The sequence below is a fragment of the Lichenostomus cassidix genome, chromosome 12 (assembly GCF_008360975.1).
Source record: "Lichenostomus cassidix isolate B80296 chromosome 12, HeHo_3.0, whole genome shotgun sequence".
NCBI lineage: Eukaryota > Metazoa > Chordata > Aves > Passeriformes > Meliphagidae > Lichenostomus > Lichenostomus cassidix.
Genome location: NC_139493.1, coordinates 8,877,712 through 8,897,552, shown reverse-complemented (window position 1 = coordinate 8,897,552; position 19,841 = coordinate 8,877,712). Strand labels below are relative to the sequence as shown.

At 56.5% G+C, this 19,841-nt stretch overlaps 3 protein-coding genes across 5 annotated transcripts in view; 2 read left to right on the top strand and 1 right to left on the bottom strand.

The window, feature by feature from the left end:
* Nucleotides 1-2,667, top strand: part of SETD5 (SET domain containing 5) — a 65,155-nt gene extending 62,488 nt beyond the window's left edge. Inside the window, exons 23-24 of the mRNA XM_085072536.1 lie at nucleotides 106-179; nucleotides 365-2,667. Of these exons, the coding sequence (XP_084928662.1) occupies nucleotides 106-179; nucleotides 365-964 (674 nt within the window). The 3' untranslated portion in view covers nucleotides 965-2,667. The remainder of the gene's footprint in view (nucleotides 1-105; nucleotides 180-364) is intronic.
* A 1,176-nt stretch (nucleotides 2,668-3,843) lies between these two features.
* Nucleotides 3,844-16,187, bottom strand: LHFPL4 (LHFPL tetraspan subfamily member 4). Its single transcript, XM_085072543.1, is given in 6 exon segments — nucleotides 3,844-5,263; nucleotides 5,266-5,408; nucleotides 5,443-5,502; nucleotides 5,923-5,943; nucleotides 6,128-6,364; nucleotides 15,612-16,187. Coding segments are annotated over 6 exon segments (1,035 nt in total). The 5' UTR covers nucleotides 16,018-16,187; the 3' UTR covers nucleotides 3,844-5,095.
* A 1,313-nt stretch (nucleotides 16,188-17,500) lies between these two features.
* Nucleotides 17,501-19,841, top strand: part of MTMR14 (myotubularin related protein 14) — a 31,551-nt gene continuing 29,210 nt past the window's right edge. For all 3 annotated transcript variants that reach the window (XM_085072540.1, XM_085072539.1, XM_085072537.1), the window contains exons 1-2: nucleotides 17,501-17,737; nucleotides 17,829-17,974. In XM_085072540.1, the coding sequence (XP_084928666.1) occupies nucleotides 17,516-17,737; nucleotides 17,829-17,974 (368 nt within the window). In that variant the 5' untranslated portion in view covers nucleotides 17,501-17,515. The remainder of the gene's footprint in view (nucleotides 17,738-17,828; nucleotides 17,975-19,841) is intronic.

The window sequence follows — 19,841 nt, the reverse complement described above, 5'->3', positions numbered from 1 at the left end:
CTGGATGCAGAACACAAGGACTGGACTGCACGGTGTCATTTGAGAGGGAGCTGCTGTGGCCTCGGTCTGGGGGGTAAAGTTTAACAACTTGCCTGTACATTGCAGATGCAGCAGAAGGAGACACTCCAGAAGCCCACAAAGGACCGGCAGTTTACAGTCCTTCTCGATACAGCTACCAGGTAAATGCTTTCATATCTTACTGCTCATTCTGAAATAAAGCTTTTATAAGGAGATAAGGGGGGAAACAGGGCTTGGCTGCCATTGTTCCCAGTGCTGCACTAAGCACCTTGGGATGAGAAGGAGGCAGGAAACAGAGAAGTCAGCCTGACATGCCTTTTCCTTTTTTTCCCCATGCCTTGTTCAGCTGCTGCAGTCTGACAGTCCCCAGGCAGAATCACAGACCCTGCTCCAGCAGAGCTCCTCCCCGTACAGAGGGCATCTCGCGCCGTCTCCTGGATACAGCTACCGAGCAGCAGCACAGAGGACAGGACACAGCCTCTCCCATGGTTCCTCGGAAACATCCCTCTCCTCCACCTCATATTCCAGCCCTGCCCACTCGGTCTCCACAGACTCCTCTGCCCTGTTTGCAGGGAATTCGGGGTATTTCAGCAGCCAGCAGCACTCTGGCAGTGTCAGCAGCAGCCTCCTGAGGAAGAGCTGCCCAGCGGCTGCCAGCCCAGCACAGCAGACAGCTGTGGACTCTCTCTCGTCCGAGTCAAGCTCGCAGCCCTGCACAGGCGTGTCAGGCTCTTCCTCTGCTCCCCAAAGTGCTCGGTCACTACAGTCAGACTTGCGGACTATCAGCCTGCCGAACTCTGGGCAGTCTGTTCTCTACCAGAGCTCCCGGGGCGCAGTGATTTCCAATGCACAACACTATCCACACCGTGGGGGAAGCAATGTCCATCAGTACAGACTGCAGCAGCTTCAAGGTTCTGGAGTAAAGACTCAAACAGGACTTTCCTAGGGCTGCCTGGACTTCAGGAAGACAAAACTGCCCATAGCTCCTTCCAGTCACCTCTGGAAGTGGCTCCTGGGCCAGTGTTGGGAGCTTGCACCTGATGCTGGGGTGCCAGGGGTCAGAGGCTAAGGTCTGAAATGCACGGGTGAGATTTGTGAGCAGTATTGGCCTCTGGCCTGGTAGGAGAACACAGATTTCTCTGAGGCAGAGACTGTAGCAAAGCAGTTCCCTGACGTGTGGGTACATTGCAAAAACAAAAACAAACAAAAAAGGAAAAAAAAAAAGGGAAAAAAAAAAGCAAATGGTTCAAGTGCAATGACTGTGGCGCAGCCTCTGTCTCTGGTCCGTGCCCATGGCTACAGTCACTCATGCAGCACGGACACAGTTCTGAATTCAAAAGCAGTTTAAAGGAAACGTTGGGGGAAGTTAACTCCAATCTCTTTATAGGTCAGGTTCTCAGTGCGTTCTGGGGAGGGCTTTAATCCGTTACGATCATTCCAGTCACAAGCAGACGAGCGCACAGGGCTGCCTTTGGGCCTGGGTCACCACTGCTGCCGCCGGAGCTTTTTCCAGGACAACAGTCTCCGCAAATGCAAACAGCACGGGAGGGGGTTGGGGCGTGTGCCTGTGGCTGCAGAGAATCCGGGGTGCGCTGTCGTGTGCTGCTTCATTGCAGGTCTGTCGCGAATGAGTGTTTTAAGGTCGCCTAAGGAATCTGTGAACAGGAGCACGGCTGGGGCCGTGCTGCCACGTGCTGCCGTGCCGGGGGCTCTCTGGCTGCTGGTGCGCAACGCACAGGGGATGGCTGGGGGCCTGATCAGTCAAGTGATGCTGTGGCACACGGGGGGCTGCAGGCAGAGGAGTGGGGGGGCTGCGAGGGGCTGTGGTGGATGGGCACCCCGGTCTGTGCCGAGCCAGAGGCTCTCCAGGCAGTGCCATGTGGGGTGTTCCCCAGCCGCCGTTACCCGCCGAGCGTGGCAGGAGAGCCAGCCCAGACACAGTGCTCTGTCTGTTCAATTCCATACGATTGCCAGCTTCTTTCTCACTTGTTTACTGTAATATCGGGCGTGTTTTTATTTATCTAATTTTATATTCAGTTATAACCATAGTAGGTTAGCTAATATATGACAGGTGTCATCCCTGGTGCTGCAGTGGAACTTCTCCTTTCTCTTGGATAACATAATGCTGTGAGTCTGTCTCCCCTCTCCTTGCAGATGCACAGTCTTCTTCCTCTTTTTTTAGGACTGTTACAGATTTCTCTAATTCACAATTGAAATCAGGTGTTTGTTCAGCCTAGGGGAGACTTTTAAAATATTGAAACAAAGAGTAACTTTCTCACACTGTCTGGCTGTGAGCTTGTTGGGATGGAACTTGTCACCCCGCAGTTGGGTGTCTGTATACTGTATAAATTAGGTGTAAACTTCACTTGGCTTAGCCCTGGAGGTGCAGCCTCCCCTTTCGTGCTCTGAGCAGCACGGGGCAGGCGGGCTCTGCCCTGCCAGGTGGCGGGAGGGGCCAGGGGGGCCCTGCCCAGAGGCTCCAGCACCTTCGGGCGCAGCAGGGGGGCAGGAGGGAGGGACCCTGGAAAGCTCTAGGAAAGGTGGGGGCTGTAGCTTCTTACTCTAGTGGAGTTTTTACACCATGCTGTAACATTTGAACTTTCACAAGAGATGTAATAATTTTGATAATAAAAATACTTAACTTGAAAACTGGTATTGGTGGATTTCTTAACCACCTTGAGCGCTGGTGCGCAGGACATGGGACAAGGGGGTGGCGGCATGTCTGTCTCTCTTCCCTGTCCCCTGCAGGGTAAGCAAGTCCTTGCAGGAGCAGCCGTGCAGACCTCCCTTCTGCCTTCTGCCAGGTGAAGCCAGGGGCTATTGTTCCTGAGGAAATTCCCCAAGCCTCTGGCTGGAGTTCTGAGGTTTTTGGCTGTGTCCCTGCTGCTCTTCTTGCTCAAGCTGATTTGGGGAGGAGATGGATGTAGAGAATGTCCCCTGCACTATTGCACCTCCTTTAAAACTTGGTTTCTGGTGTGCTGGTATCCAGGGTTTTCATATTGCTTGCCTTTTCCCTAGTAAGCTTGAGATGGGCTGAGCCTGGAGTGGAGCCTGCCAGACGTGCCTGCAAGTGCTGGTCTGGTGCAAGTCTGGTGCCCGTGGCTTCTGGTGTTGGACTGCCCTCACCGTGAGAATGTTCCCCCTGACACTTTGTGGCACAGCGTCTGTTATGCTCATTCTGTCCTTTTGTGTCTCCCAAAAGAGTGGCTCCATCTCCACTACTCCTTCCCTGAAAACAACTGTGGGTAGCACCAATCCCACCGTTCTGAGCCTCTTCTGCCTGTGTGGGGCTCACCGGCGCTGTGAGCATGTCTATCCCGCACTGGGGGAGCCAGAGCTGCCCGTGCTGCCCTCGTACAGCCTGGAATGCTCTCCCCACTCCTCCACCAGAGCATGCTGCTAGACTGACCGGCCATTAAGTTGTTTTTTTCCATCAAGACACTGGAATTTGATGAATTTCAGAAGGCTTCTGTCGGCCTGTGTTAGTGAGCTGACAGACCACTGTCGTTGTGCACTGTGCACAGGCAGAAGGGATGGGCTCAAAACCTGCTAGGGGCGGATGGGATCCCTGCCCCACCCCCTGCCTTGCCATGAAGTGGGACAGACCCTTTCCCTGTGGACTTGCTCTGGCCAGAGCCCATCTTTGTGTGCCAGCCCATGCGGGTGGAGGCTCAGCCCCAGAGGCTGTAGGGTGGGCTCCTCGCCCTCCCTTCCCCACCAGCTCAGACACCCACAGGGGGTTCTTTGGCCTCCTTGCAGACCACCTCCTCTGGCAACGGCCAGGAAAAACCCATCCCAACCCTCCCCACACCACAGTGCTCCGAGTTCATCTGGTTTGAATTATATTTTTCAATAAGGTTTTGTGAAACACTGTATCAAACTTTGTACTAAAATACAGATATATTACAGCTACTGTATTCCTTTCTCCACTGATTTTCTTGGTTTGTTTTTCCAATTCAGCTGGCAATAGCACTCGCGAGCTGGCAAGACCCGGGCGCTGCCAAGCGTAGTGGGTTCCTGTTGACCTCATTCTAGGGGCAGCTGTCGGAGGGATCGGGGCACCGCTGGGCTCGTGGCTGGCAGAGGGCACTGGCAGGAGGGCTGGCACCCACTCCATCCCGGGTGACTTTGGCTCCCAGATGGCGTTTCGGCACAGCTCCATCCCCCACCGCCACCCCGCAGGGCCTCAGGGCACCACTTACCTGCTCCAGCTAGCCCCTGGTGCCCAGTGAGGCACTGGTTCCTGCAGAGCCCTTCACTGCCATTCCCCAGCAGCCTCCACGCTCCTTGGCCCCCATCCCGGTCCCACTCTGCTCCCTGCTCCCACTTGCCCAGCTCCCTGGCCTTGCCCAGTGCCTGGGTCCAGCCCTACCAGGGCTCCCACAAGCCCCTGGGGACCCTGCCCTGGGCCCTGCGAGGAGCCCCAGCTGCTCGCACTGAGACACGGCCAGTGCTCAGGACGTTATTGCATTGCAAGGGCTGTGGTAGCCCAAGCCCCCAGGGCCGGGGGAAGCCCACACACACACGCTGGTCTGGCCAGCAGAGCCACAGCCGGGCTGCAGCCGCCCATGCCAGGGTGTTGGCTCTCGGGCACTGTGTGTGGGCCTTGGAGGCTGCCGGACTCAGCACTGCCCCGGGCAGCTGCCACCGGCTCCCTGCACGCCATGACCGCGGGCCAGCGAGGTACAGCCAGGAGGCCGGGTGGGTACAGAAGTGCTCAGGTACCCCCACCATGCCGTGTGGCAGGGAAAGCCTTGCTGTCACCAGTGGAGATAAAGCACCGTATGGGGATGGGGAGGGAAGGCTTTTGGCAACAGCCCGCGGCCGGCTCGGGGAGGGGTCTGGCGGGAGGGGTTCCTCCTGTGCCCGCCTGGGCGTTTTGCATGTGCAGCTGCTCCCACTTACCAGGGCTTACATTCAGCGGCGGCGCGAGTCGGGTGTCCTACGGCCAGCAGCAGCGAGGCCCCTGCGGTCCCCGTGCCGGGGGGACCGAGCAGCAGCCTGCGGCCCGGGCCATGCACCAGGAAACACCATGTCCTGGGCTGGACTACCGGGGCGGGGGGCGAGGGGGCGCGAGTCACTTTACCCTGTTTAGAGAATATGAATTTACATGTAAAAGTAGGGGTTGGGCCCCATCCTGGCCACCGGGTCCCCTGGCCGTGGAGACAGGATCACGGAGCTGTACAAAATGGGAGTGGGGAGGAGTCCGGGACCCGGAGCAGCCGGCACGGGGCGTCACTGGGTACGCGTTCGGGTGGGAGGCAGCAGGTCAGGAGTTCTGGGGATGTAGAAATCTGTTAAAAACTCCAAGACTGTTTTTTCCTTGAAACAAAACCGCAGCTGGATGCTGTTCTTGAACGAAGCGGGTTTGAGGCATCCTCCCCCGGCGGCGGCCCGCGGGCAGCGGTGGGTACGGAGCTGGCAGGGTGCGTGGGATGGTGGTGCCGGCGTGGACATGGAGGTGGCCGTGGATGCGGTGGGCGGCTGGCGCATCCCTGGCATGGGCGCTGGGGCCCGGAGGGCGGCGTGGGACGCTGCATGACCGCTGGCAGCAGATGAAGGGCAGGACAGGGAGGGAGCGCCCAGGCTGCCGGCCATGGGAAGAGGGTCCTGCTGCGTATGGTCGGCCTTATATCCTCTGCGGGGAAAGCACAGCAGGTTGGGGATGGTCTTGGGCAGGTCTTACTGTGCCATCGTGCCACTAGCATGTGCCGGGCACATGCCTGTCCCCATTCCTGCCACCCCTCTGTCTCTGCTGCCTCCCTTCCCTGTTGCCCCCAGCCCTGCTGCCTGCACAGCCAGGGTCCCTCCATCCCACCCCATCCCGTGCCACACAGACACCCAGCACAGTCACATCTAGAGACACCATAGAGGGACAGGGGACAGGATAGTGACACTCAAGACTTACCGCAGTGCCAACAAAATCTGTGGAAACAGAAGAGAGAGAGATCAGCCAGGGCAGAGGCTCAGCAGCTCCTTCCCACCCTGCCCAGCCTGCCTTGCTCTGTAGGTGGCAGTTAAGCCCATGGTACCTTTGCCAGGCTGCCAGAGGGGCCAAGCCCCTCAGCAGCCCCCCACGCAAGATCCCCCCCAGTAGCATGGCACTCACCTTTGCTCTCTGTCTTGAGCTCCTCGTGCAGCAGGTCATTCTGCCGGTTGCCAAGAACAAAGGCCAGGAAGGAAAGGATGAGGGCGTTGAGGATACCGATGATGGCAAGAATATAAGCCCAGCGTACGGAGCAGTCGCCCAGGGAGTACTTCCCTGTCTTCTCCCCGCACATGTCCCGTATGGTCTCTGCATCCCAGCCATCAGGAAAGATCATGCAGCCCAGCACCAGGCAGAGCGCTGCAAGGGGGAGAGGAGGGGGAAGCATCAGAGGAGACATGGAGTGGCAGTGCTGGGTGCTGAGCCCCCCAGTCAGTACATGAGTGCAGCCTATGCCTGGCAGGGAGCCCGCTTTTGGCCTCAAGACAGCTGGGCAACATGGCAGGTGACAGCCACCACTGCCTCAGTAGCCCCAGGGACTGCATGTCTGGCTGCCTCAAACCTGGCCCACGCACAAATAGGGACTTCAGGCTCTTGGTTTCTAGCAGCATCAGCCACAGGATCGATGGTTGTGCATGGGCTTTCCTCATCACCGCAAGCTCCCTGCATGTGGGCAGGAGCTACCAGTGCACTGTGGGCAGGGATGCTGTCTGTGGAGAGGACTGCCATCCCCACGAGTCCCCACACCCGACCACCACACAGCCTGCAAGCACCACTCCCAGAGGGGTCACCTTCCCAGCACACCTCCACCCAGCACACTCCGTGCTGAGCAAAGAGACATCAGGGAACACAGGGACGGAAAAGCCAAGACAGAGCCTGTGACTGTCAAGGTAAGGAGGTGACTTTTTTCTGACTACAGCAAGTACAAAAGCTCCTCACCCCACATCAGCTGGAAAGGCTAAAAATAGTAATGATGTTGGCTGCGGTGCCCTGCAGGTACTTTTGCACCGAGTTAAGGAAGAACCAAGGGGCTTGTGCCCACACCATAAGAAGTTACCTCCCCATCCCTTACAGCAAACACCCTGCAGGCAGGCAGATGGCGGTTTGGCATGAGCTTTCTGGGTGCTGGCATGTGTTTTGAACTGCTCTCGGTGAGGAAGGGAAATCCCAGGAGGGAGGGAAATGCCTGCGGAGCATCATACCAGGAATTGGTACAGCCCTTGCATCCCAAAGAGCTGTGCCCAGGAAAGGACAGGGACACCAAGGGACACTGGCACATGTCACCCACCAGTTGCTGCCTGGTCTCTCTCCTCCACCTGCACTGAAAACCTCCTGGGTAAAACTGTCTTTGTCGACAGTGGCAAGCCCTGCATGCTGCTTTACTCTCATGCACAGCCCTGGTGCCATCCCAGCATCGCATGGCTGCACAGAGCCAAGCTGGCATCTCCAGCACATCATCACCAGGGACTCCCAGCCAAGCACAGCATGTCTGGGGGAGCTCCCTGCCCACTGGGACTGGGCCAACCCAAAACCATCCCTTTGCAAGGAAACACAATCAGTACCAATGCCATGCACTGCATGGTAAATGCTGAGGAGCAGCCTGGCCTGCTGCTGACCTGGGCACTGTGGAACAGGATGGCATTAATTCAGCTCAGGGCCTGAATTAAAGGGGAGCAGGTGCAGCAGACCTGTGCCAGGCACTGTGCCTGTGAAAGCAGAGATGCTAAGAGGATTTTAGGATCCACTGAGCTCCCAGTGCAGTGCAGCTGTGAAACAAGCTAAGGTGCTCTGTGGCAATCCCCAGCAAGGGGGTGCATTTACCCCCACAGCACTGGAATGACCCAGCCTGGAAATGGGCACAACTGTAAGGGATCTGCTGAAATCACAGAGGAGAAGAAAAGAACCACAGGTGTGCAGTGAGGCTGGGGGGAAGCACAGCAAGCAGCAGCTCCAGCTGCCTGGGAGGGCATCAGAGCTCAGCAACAGCCGCTCTGGGCCCAAAGGAGAACAGGGCTGTGCCCAGGGTGGTAGCAGGCAAATATGACTTAAAAAAACAGGCACTGATTTTACCTGCACCAGCAAGGGCTTGGGCAGGCTCCCAGCTTTTGTGCATAGCCCTCGGTCAGTCATTCACAGGAGCAGAACAGCAACCCCTGTTCTGTCCTTGGATTCTGCAGGCATTGGCATGTCCTCTGCATTTCTGAGCTATTATTTGGGGTCCAGGTGGGTCCAGCTGCCCAGGTAAAGCAGGAGTCTGCCAAGAGCTCACCACTCTGAAAACACCACAGGTGTGAGGGTCTCCCAGGACATCTGCAGCTCCCAAACATGAGAGGACAGGCAGTGATGCATGAAGCAGTGGATTAACGTGCTGGAGAGCCACGGCACTCATGGAGGACAGGAGAGACAGGGTTTAAGGCAAAAGCAGAGCGGCTCAAAAAGGTACAGGAGCCACTGGTGCAGTGGGCCGTCACAGCACAGTCACAGGCGAGAGGCAGTGATGGCCACTGCCAGGACGCTGCCTGGCCCCAGCCCGTATCTGCTTGCCCTGATCCCTCTAGTCACCTTGTGCCTGCTCTGTACTGCACCAGGGCAAAGGGAGTCTGTGCCCTGACCCCCTGAGCAGCTGCAGGATCTCTGCCCAAGCCCTCACAGCCCATTTGATAGAATTAAACAACAAATTTACAACTGGGCAGAGGCACGTGCCAAAGTCACCACATGTACCCAAATGCCTCTGCCCGAGGGTGACTGGCTCCCTCCCAAAAGCCCCTCATTTCTCCACAACTCCCTAGGAAGTGGCTGAGATGGTGCTGTGCTATTAAGGCAGGTTCTCCCCTGGTGAAGAGCAGCTCAGCACTCTCCTCTTCCCATCTGTCCTACGTGTTCCCAGCAGCAAGCTGAGTCCTCTGCTCTGTCACAAGCAATTCCCTTTCCTGCACATCCCCAGGCCGCCCGATGTCCTGGAAACACCTTCCCGTGCCTGCAGCAAGGAGTGACTTTGAAAAGCAGTGCAAGAACAAGGAGGGGATCCCCACACAGTCCACAGGCCTCAGCACTGCCCTCTCCAAAAGGGCTGAGGGATGTGGGGTCGGGGTTCTGCCTGCTCATCCCTCTGCCCACAGCACCGTTCCACCAGCACTTGCCTCCAAATGCCCCAAGACCCCTTGCAGACCTGCAGGAAAACCTTGGGTTTTGTTTAAAGCAAAATGCCTTGCAACCACAAGAAAAACACCAGGTGATGACTCCTATGAAGAGCCACTATTAAAGAGGAAAAAATAGCCCAACTCCCATCCATTTTGCTTTTAATTCCCGTTCTTCTGAGAGGGTGGTGCCAGTCCTCACTGTCAGTGGCACCAAGGATGGCTGGCTGGTCCGTCACATCCCACAGCTGCCATCCTTCTCCTAGGCCCTGGGCTCCAACTCCCTCTTCTAGAGTTTTTCCAGTTGTAAAGACAGCTTTGAAAGCAAGCATTTCAGTGATCACCAGGACAGGATGTAAGCAGAGGGAGGATGATCCTGCTGGGGCTGGAGCTGTGGCCCCAGGAAAGCTGGCATTTCTTGGCTTGGTTTTACAGCTGGTTCATGGCTTCCCACTCCTCAGTGCTCCCTTGTCAAGGTCCTTTAGAAACAACATGGGCATCTCAAGGGCTTTTGATATCCTCACAAAAGAAATTAATCAAAGGGAATGCAATGTTATGACTCAGGCTGCAACACTGGAGCGAGATTTTAGTAAAAAGAGAAGAGGAAGCTCTTCCTGGCAGGATAACATCTCCTGGTACAAGGTGCATTTAGCTAATTTGGGTTGTCTCAGTAACCCCCATGTTTGCTGAGTACCACTGCCACTGTCCCATGCAGTTGTGCCTGCAGGATTAAAATCTGATTTTTTTAATCATTGTTTCTGTCTAGTTTAGTCTGCAGGTGTGGGTGAAGACTGGCTGTTACTGCTTCTGCCTGCCATGGATGGAAGGAGCTCAGGACATGCCCTGCAGCTGAGACGTGGCCCCCTCCAGAGCATCACACCACCACAGAACACACAAACAGGAAGATGTGGGGTAATGTAGGGAAAACCAGCAACCACTGGGTCCCAAAGGGGCTTGTTACACCTGACATGGGGACAGCGTGCCCAAAAACCCCAGGAAACAGGGGCTGGTCTGTGATACTAGGGTCTGGAGTGGCTGCTTCTCACTAGAAAACCTCCTGAGAGCTGAGCACCGAAAGGAAAGGGGAAAAACACACACAAAAAAAAAACCAAAAAAAAAACGCTAAAAGCTGAAATCCCTAAAAAAAGCTGAAATCCCTCAAAAATAAATGAACACTAAGGGCAGTGTGCTCAGGACGGTGAGCACTGGCCATTTACACAGACACGAGCTCCCTTACGGCATTTTGCTCCACAGGCTGTTCCTGTGCCAAAAAACCAGCAGGATTCAGAATAGAGTTATGAGTTTGTATGAATCAGAACTGACAGTTACTTTATCTGGAACAACAGTTAAGGGATGTAAGCTCCAGGACACGAGCGGCTCCGAGACGCCCGGCTCAGCCCCTCCCCGCGAGTACACAGGCACATTAACAGCCGCGACGGGAGGGCTGCGCTGCCGCGCAAACCCCGCGGCTGCTGCTGCTGCGGAGCACTCAGCGCGGCACGGATGTAAGGGATGGGCTGCAGCCCGGCACCTGCTCCCGTTGCAAGACCTGAGTGGTAGGGCAAGAAAAGGGGAATCTTCAGGAAGGATTTTTTGGGGGCCCAGAAGACAGTAATTCAGCAAATGATGAGGTTTTTTGCAGTGATGTTATTTTTGCTGCAAGGTCAGCACAGGTGGAAGTGGTTCATATATGGGCAATATTTCTCCCTTTGACAGAGAAAGGGCTTGAGGATACACTGCAGAGTCACAGGATAGTTAGGGCTGGAAGGGACCCCTGGAGATCATTTAGTCCAAATCTCCTGCCAAGGAAGGGTCACCTAGAGCAGGTGGATACAGGAACATGCCCAGGTGGATTTTGAATGACTCCAGAGATGGAGACTCCATGACCTCCTTGGGCAGTCTAATGCCCAGCAGCTGTCCCAGTTACACTTGAGCCGGTTTGGAGCAATGGTATCTGCCTCATACTTTTTCATTAAGAATTTCAATTAATGACTTTTATATCCATTAAAACAATTTTTTGAAACCTCAAACTCTCAGAGAGGAGTTGGCTCTCCAGCAAGCCCCAGTCAGGAAGATGATCCTGTCCTGATGTGGCTCAGCAGAGCTACTACATTGCTGCCAGAACCAGGGAGGGTTTTGGGACTGTGGCACTCATTTGGGCCAGACCCTGCTCTCCCTTGGGCTGAGGCCACACCACCACACAGCTCCACCATGCTCAGCCCAGCAGCTGGCAACAATTCCCTCACTACTTCTTTCCATGGAGGTGCCAAAACCATGCCATGCAAGGAGTCCCCTCAGAGGGTGGCAAACACAGCTGAGGTGCAGAAGATGAAGCCCCTGCTCTGGGATTTGCCTCTGCTACCAGGCCTCGGAAGGGCCCATCCAATAGGTGAGTGTACCTCTGAAGGGAGTCTCCCAAAGGAGAAAAGGGCTCAGATGGATATGCATTAACACATTCTCCATCAGGCAAAATGCCTGAACGTGGCACAATCAACACCAAAATGCTTTTCATAAGGACAAACCCCAGGCCTAACGCCAAGAGCACAGCCCCAGGTGGGAAGGCATCCCATGTGTCTTGTGTACCTAAGGGAAGGAGTGTGGAGGTCTCACCACATTGACTGCTGGACGTGAAGCACAGGGAAACACCTTAAAAATTAGCCACTCAATTTCTCCATGCAAGCAGGATGGTGTGCTCAGCTGGCTGCTTCTTTTCACCCTCAACAGAGTGTAAGTACAAAACCAAAGACCCTCTGGAAACAGAAACCTGGACCCACTCAGGGAGGCACGTGGATGCAGTGTCACACAGAGGTGGCTGGGCTGTCTTGCACAGGCATTAATGCTGAGCACCAGGAAAACTTTTTTCAAATCTTTGAGTTAACTCACAGGGTGACTGTGTCTCATGCTACAGCAGAGCATTGGGGAATCAGAGGAAATGCTCAGGCTCCTGAGCAGGCTGGTGGTGGTGTATTCCTATGCTCTGATTTCCTTTAGATGAATCCCAAGGGAGAATACCCTCACAGCCCATTTCTCTTTAAAAAAGCATCATCCCATGGAACTTTCTGAAGGTGGTCCTCCACTAATTTGGAGTACTGGGGTGGCATCAGGTGCTGTCAGTCATATAGTTGTTGACGTGCTCATGTTAAGGGCCTATTGCTGGTTTTATAACAGAAGGATTTAGCAAAATCTCCAGTTTTGCGTTACTGGGATTTTGAACAGGGCAGATGGCCACGTTTCTATTTGTGATAAAGCAGAGTCTTTCCTCTTAATTAGATCCAGTTTCCTCCTAGGGGGGCAGTGGCTTTTGAGCTGGAGCTTTCTGTCAAGCTCTAATTAAACCCTATCTTGATTGCTGTCCACTAATTAGACATCGATGATATAAAGTTGTTTTTTTGGTTTTTTTTGTTTTTTTGGGTTTTTTTTTGTTTTTTTGGGTTTTTTGAAAGAGATCCTGAATTCCTCATCCTCCTCCCCCATATTCCTGCACTTGATTTTTCTCCTCTGAAGAACCTATCCATGCCTAAATCAGCAGCCCTTTACTCTGCACCGCCCATCCCACAGGGATGGGGTGGGGACACCTCTGCCCCATCTCTCTGCCCATCACCTGGCTCACCTGCCTTTCACCAGTGAGACCAAGAGACTTTGGGCATCACAGTTGCTTCTGCTGTCATCATGCTTCAGCTAAAACTTCACTGAGGCAGGAGGAATGTCCTTTCCTTTTCTGCTCCTCCAAGGTCTCTGCTTTGGCACAACCCTCTAACCTCCCAGGCAGGTGAATCTCTGAATTTTGCCATCATGATCTGCCAGAGTCTGCATCAGGCTGTGTCCCTGCCCTACCCATGAGACCTGGCCTGTGGTATTCTCTCCATAGGTCATGAAATCTCCTTCTCCATGCACAAGGTAACACATCCACCTGTGGCTGCCTCTGATGTGCCCAGGGAAGCTCAGCCTTGCCCAACCCCTTCCAGACAAGACACTCTCTTGCTGGGACACACCACACCAGCTCTGCATCCAGGCCCTCTCTGACGTGAACACCAGCCTGTCCCGTAGGACAGCAGCTCTCTCATGCTGTCCTGTCTCAGGGCAGGGTGGAGGGCTAGTCTCTATTAATGCTGCCTTGGACTTTCCCCAACAGAGAAGCCAGGGAGCCATGCTGCTCTGGGAGAGCTCCAGCCAACCTGGGCTGGCTGGGGCCAGAAGAGCAAGTCCATAGTCCCACTGAGCTGAGCACTTAGGGTTCTTACAAGTGCAGTTGTGAGCAACACGTGTAACCACAAGGTGCAAAGTGTGAGCAAGGACAAGCCCTGAAGCAAGGTGAGGGGTACCCAGAGATGCCAGCAGCAAAGTGCTGTCATGGCCACCCAAACCTGAGCCAGGACAGGACGGGAGGCACTGGGGAGGAGGCCCAGGGCTGCCTCCAGTGCAGTGCCCTCTGCACTGTGCAGTAGCAGCAGCCGGGCGCTCCAAACCACTTGATTAAGCTGCTGACAATCAGTAGGATTTGAGCTTGCTTTAAACTGATAAATCTTCAGGACAGGGAAAATTAAAGATGAGGGAATTTCCTGATAAGCCAAGGCAGCTCCAGGTCTGGCTGTGGTCCTGATCTGGGTGAAAGCAGGGCAGGCTTTCCAGCCCAAGCCAGCTGCAAGGGAAAGACCTGGGCTAGCTGAAAGGTCCTCACACAGAGGGGCTGTATCCTTCTACATCAAGGACTGAGGACCTTCTCACAGACAGGACAAATGAAGTCCATTCATTGGGAATAAGGGGCACTCTGGGTCCTTCCAGTGGAAGCTCTAGGTCTATTCACATTTAGTATGCAGTGGAGAGTAAGAGTGTTTGTCCACACCTGGTAAAACTGGGCAGAGAAGGAAGTGAAGGGTCTTGCTACCTGGGGAAGTTCAACATTAGCTCTCAGGATCTTTCTCCCAAAAGGACAGACCCTGTGTGAGGACACCTTGGAGGTCTGTGCATAGAGGGATACTTGGGATCCTTATCAATATAGGCATCAGGTCCCCTTCTGGGGAAAGGTTTGGGTTATTGTACAGTGTCACTTTGAGGAGTGAGTCTGTGAGGGTCTTGGGGTACATCCACAGTAGGGTTTCATTTGTGGAGGGAGCTAAGGAGGATCTACAGACAGGGTCACTTTTGGGGGTTTAATTACTCTGCTTGAGTGGTCATGTCTGAGGTGACATCAAGGTAAATGTATGGTGTGCCTCTGTGGGAAACACTGGAGAGAGCTGGGAAAGGCCTGTCCTCACAGCCCTTTCATGATGCAGGAAGGAGGGGTCCTGGGTACAATAAGTCTTTAAGGGGGAGCTGAAGGGTACTTTTACAGGGATGGGGTATCCATGCATGGGCTTCTTTTAGTGGTGGGGTCCCTCTGGGGGCTGAGAGTTCCCCTAAAATGAGTATCTACTGGGGACATGCTTGCTAAGGGATGTGCCTGGGGCTGGGCTGACAGGGAGGCTAGTCCCTAATGTGGAGTGTGCCAGGGTGTCTGGATCTCGGGGGGACTGGTCCAGTGTGTCCTAGGCTATCTTGCACTTGGTCCTTGACTCTGTGCAACAGTCCCTATTGTAAGGTGTCCTAACACCAGTTCTTGACTGGGGTGTACTGGGGTGCCCCGAGGTGGGTCCCTAGCCCAGAATGTCCTGAGGTGCTCCAGACTGTCCAGGTGTCCCAGAGTCGGTGCCTGTTCTGGAGTTGCCTGAGGTGGGTCCCTGATCCAGCTTTCCTGCTATGTCCCAGAGAGCCATAAGACTCCCTGGGTTCAGACCCTGCCTGGGGAATCCCATGTTCCAGTGCCCAGAAAGGGTGCCCTTCCTGGTGCCAGTACCTGGTCTGGATGTCCCAGGAAGTCCTGGAGTGTCCTGAGGACATTTCTTGGCTGGGAAGACCCATGGACCTACAGTGCTTGTACCCTGTCCAGCTTCCTTGAGTAATCCTGATGTTCCCTGAGGCCAGCCTCTGCCAGAGGCAGACCCAGGTGCCAGTGCCTCGAGCCAGCACCTGTTTCTGGTGCTCTGTCAGCACTAGTGCCAGGCCTGCTCGTCCCAGGAAGTCCTGGGATGTCCTAGGGCCAGCTCCTGGCTGGGATGCCCTATGGATACCCAGTACCTGTACCCAGCCCAGCTTTCTTGTGCGGGCTTGGTGTTTCTTGTAACCAGGGAGTACCTGAGAGCCCTGGGCACCAGTGTCCCGAACTGGTGCCCATTCCTACTAATCTGTCAGCACTAGCACCTGGCCTGGGTGTCCCAAGAAGCTGTGGGGCTGGATCCTGGAACCACGGCCCTGCAGTGCTTGGACTCAGCCCAGCTTCCTTGGGCAACCCTGGTGTTCCCTGTAGCCAGGCACCCTACTACCACTGCCGGGGGCTCCCGGGGTGCCGCTCGCCCAGCGCTGGCCACATTCCCCCCACCCATCCCCCGCCGCCAGGCCCGGGGCAGGCCGGTGTTCCCGGTGTCGGTGTGTACCTGCCAGCAGCTGCATCCAGGCGCAGATCTTGTAGACGGTGGCGGTGTTGCAGAAGAAGAACAGGGCGAAGCAGGTGATGCAGCCCAGCGTCAGCACCATGGAGAGCAGCACGAAGAACGCGGCCGCCTGAAAGGCGCCCGACGGGATGGTGCTGAAGTCGGTGAAGGAGCCGCGGCACGACAGCTCCCGGCCCGCCAGCCCGCTGCCCACGCAGTAGTGGAACAGCCCGAAGTACCCGGGCTTGGGCGTGTTAACGCTGTCGCCCACCCAGTAGGGCTGGATGAAGACCACCACGTTGATGATGGCGAAGCAGATGGTGAAGATGGCCCAGAGCACGCCGATGGCGCGGGAGTTCCGCACGTAGTTGTCATGGTACAGCTTGGAGGCTTCCTGCGAGGGCAGCATCCTGCCGGCCGCCGCTGCCGGAGGGCGGGAGGGGCCGGGGCGGCGGGGAGCCCGGCCGGGGTCGGCGGGGCCGGGGGGGGCCGCGGCCTAAGAGCGCCCGCGGGCTGCCGGGCCCTGCGACACCCGCGCCGCCATCTTGGCTGCCGCCTCTGCGCCCCGCGCGCTCCCGCCGCGCGCGCACGGCCGCGCGCCCCCCCGCCACTGCGGAGCGGAGCCGAGCCGGGCTCGAGCCCAGCCGAGCCGAGCCGAGCCGAGTCCAGCCCAGCCCAGCCCAGCCCAGCCCAGCCCAGCCAGAGCGCAGCCGAGCCCGAGCCGAACCGAGACCCGCCGAGCCCACCGAGCGCACCCCTCGGGGATCGGGCCGCTCCGCTGCCTCCGGCTGCGCTCGCCTCGGGCTCGGCCGGGCTCATCTCAGTTCGGTTCGGGTCCACTTGGCTTGGCTCGGTTCGGGTCGCGTGGCCCACGACTCTCCCCCGCTCCGGCAGGACCGTTTCCCGGACCGACCCCGCCTGGGGCAGCCCCTGGGCATGGCTCGGGTCAGTGCTGGAAGGTCCCCTGAGCGGGTGCCTTTGGTCGGAGCGTGCCCGCAGTGAGAGCGTCCATCCTCCCGCACCCTACGCGGGTTGCCGGCGTAGCCCCCCGATGGGCAGACCTTTCCCACCCTCTTGGTGGGGACAGAGCAAGTACCTTGCCGCCACGGTGGCTGTGCCCGCTCTGGGACAGCAGGACTCGACCCGCAACCTCTAACAGAGCGAGGCCAGGTACACGGCTGTGCCAGGTCAGGTGTGGTGACAGGGCTGGGGTACACAGTGTGTGCGAGGCTGGGTGTGGTGGGTGACTGGGCTGGAGTACACGGCTATGCCAGTAGTGTCACACAGCCGTCAGCACTTGTATGCCGGCGAGTGCCCTTGCGAAATCCTGCCACCGCCCCGTCAGCCTCACACTGGTCCCAAACCTAGCAGAGACAAGACCATCCCGGGCCAGTCTCATACTCAGGCACCGAAATGCAGCGCGTTAGCTGCAGCTGAACTCGGCTGTCATTAAACGTTTGGGAAGACTCACAGCTCATTTGCAAATTAGACAAATGCGGATGAAAAACGCAGTGTTCCCCTGCCAGAGCCAAGGAGCCGTGTGCCTCCGGCTGGGACAGCCCAAGCCGGCTCCGTGACACCGCCGGGGCACACGAGCCACTGCCACTCCCAGCCGTGTTCCGGGCAGCGATACCGCTCACCCCGCGGCTCCACTGCCACGGGCTCAGTGCGTGCGACCGCACCCCGGGAGGAGCTTCTTTAATTAAAGCCCGCCTCGGGGTTCTTTCTTTAGAGCAGCGCCCTGGGCACACCGACCAGCGCCACGGTCGGACCCACTCGGCGGGGCCTGACAGAGGCCTCTGCGGGTCTTTGCTGCGTCTCTCTGCGGGTCTACACTGGGTCCGGACCGGAGCGCGGTACCGCCAGACCGAGGCACGGCACCCCGGGGCGGAGCGCGGCGCGCCCCGATGACGCCTGGAGCGGGCGGAAGGGGCGCGTCGCGGGCGGGCGGAAGCGATGGGCGGGACGATGGGCCCGAGAAGGCGGTGAGCGGCGCGGGCATGGCGGCGGCGGCGGCCCGCGGCTGCCCCCCGGCGGGCTCCGGGGACCGCGCCCTGGCCGAGCTGCTGCTGGAGTTCTCCCGGACACAGTACCGCGCCAAGGACGGCGGCGGCGCCGCCGCTGCCAAGGTGAGGCCACCGGGGCTCGGGGCCACCGGGGACCGGGGGGTGCAGGGAGCGGGGACCGGCGCGGCGGGCACTGAGCGGTAGCTCTGCGCAGGTGGAGCGGATCGAGCGGCGGTGCCTGGAGCTCTTCGGCCGCGATTATCGCTACAGCGTGATCCCCAACGTGCACGGCGAGGTCTGCGCCCACTACCCGCGGCACATCGTCCTCCTGGAGCGCGACGCCGCCGCCGGACGTGACTCGTAAGGCCCCCGGTTCCCGTGTCCCGTGCCGTGCAGCTGACGCCCGGCGGAGTTGTTGTGATCGCGGGGAGCTTCCGCGCCTGCCGCTGCCGCTCTGGGGCTCCCGCCCGCCGGGGAAAGCCCTGCGGGCTGCGCTGCGCTAATTATAGCCGGCGGTGTCAGCCGCTCCCGGGACTCCCTCGCTGCCTGCCGGGGCTGCCGAGCTCCCGTGGGGCTCCTTCCAGGGCTCTCGGGCCGCCTTGGTGAAAGCTGCCAGGCTGAGCCTGTTACTCAAGGGGTGTGAAGGAAACGGGGGTGCTCCGGGGCAGGGCCCGCTCCGCTGCATGTGGCCCTGGAGTAAACCTGAGCAGTGTTGGTTCCTGGTGATTGCTGTGCTGTAGCTCGCCCCAAGGCTCAAGTTTGGGAGCTCTCCCTGTCTTGATGAAGTGCGTGTGGTCTTGCTGTAAGGCCTCTGATGTGGGAAATTTTAATCTGTCAAGTGTCTCAGGGCAGGGGGTGTGATAGGAGCTAGGCAGATGAGGCAGTCTAGGCAGGTGTTTCTGTCATTCCAGACGAGGTTCCAGGCTATTTCCTCTGTCCAGGTCAGTGGGTACTGACGTTTAGTGAGCTAATGGAAATGCTTGTTCAGTTTGGTGCACATCAGAGCCAACACATCTCTGGACTTTGACCCACAAGCTCAGGATCACGTTGGTCTCACTCCTGGCTAAGCATGAGCTGCTCCTTCCAGCTCCAACCACAGCCTCTCATTTTTATTTTTTCTTTCAACAAAACATAATGCAGTTTTGCAGTCTTGAGTGTGTGTCCATGACAAGAGTAATGTGTTCAGAAGGAGGGTCAACAAGTCCTTCTCACATGTCCAGCTGTTTTGCCTGAGGAAGGGAAGCCATCAGCTGCCGTGCTGGCACGTGGGCTGGGTGCTATAGGAGGGGGTCTTTGGAAACCAGCCACAACTGACTGTCAGGTGGGAGAATTTCTGCCTAACAGTTGGACAAGATTAGAAAAAATTAAACCCCTTGCTGCAAAAAACAGGAAACTGAAGTCTGAAGCTGTAAATGTAACTAGGGGAAGCTTTAGGGAAGAGAAACCGAATGCTTCTGCTTTTCCTGCTCTTGCAGGAGGAAAGGACGCTTAATTTTTTTAAGTATTCAAAACAAGAGTACTTACATTCGGTGCTCCATTTTTTTTTTCTATGACCTTTGTCACAAGCCAGAAGTGGCAATTAACTGTAATAATACTGATTGTTCCCAAGTTTTGATTTACTGTACCAGAGAGTCCCAAAAACAGACTACACTTCATCATTGCTCTCCTGATTTCAGGGTGATGATTTTCGTAAAAGCTGCCAAGTGATTTTTAGACAAATTGAGGTTTTAGTTTAATCATTTTACTCCTATGGAGTAATTATGAAATAGAGACTGCTGCACCTCTTGTGTTACAGAGAGCAAGAACCTCTTCCTAGTGAGCAGAACACTCCCTCTAGGACTGAGTCTCTTTGCCTGCCTCTCATGGAACCACAGAATGGACCTTAAAGATCATCCAGTTCTGATTCCCACTGCCATGGGCAGGGTCAACTTCCACTAGACCAGGATGCTGAGGCCCCCATCCAACCTGGCCTTGAACACTTCTGTTTTTGTCTTTGTAATGTTTTTAATCAGCTGGGAAGAACTTGAAGCTTCACACCTCTGAGAATACTGAGGTGCTTTGGAAGCAGTTTTCATATGTGCAAACTCTGTGCTTTACCATCATTGTGCCAGTACAGCTGCTTCTGGAGCCATGTGGGGAAACAGCAAAAAATGGGTATTTTTAACCCAAATTGGTTCACTCTGTGGCTAGGCAGCTAGGGGAAGAAAGGATGTTGCTTGATCAAAGT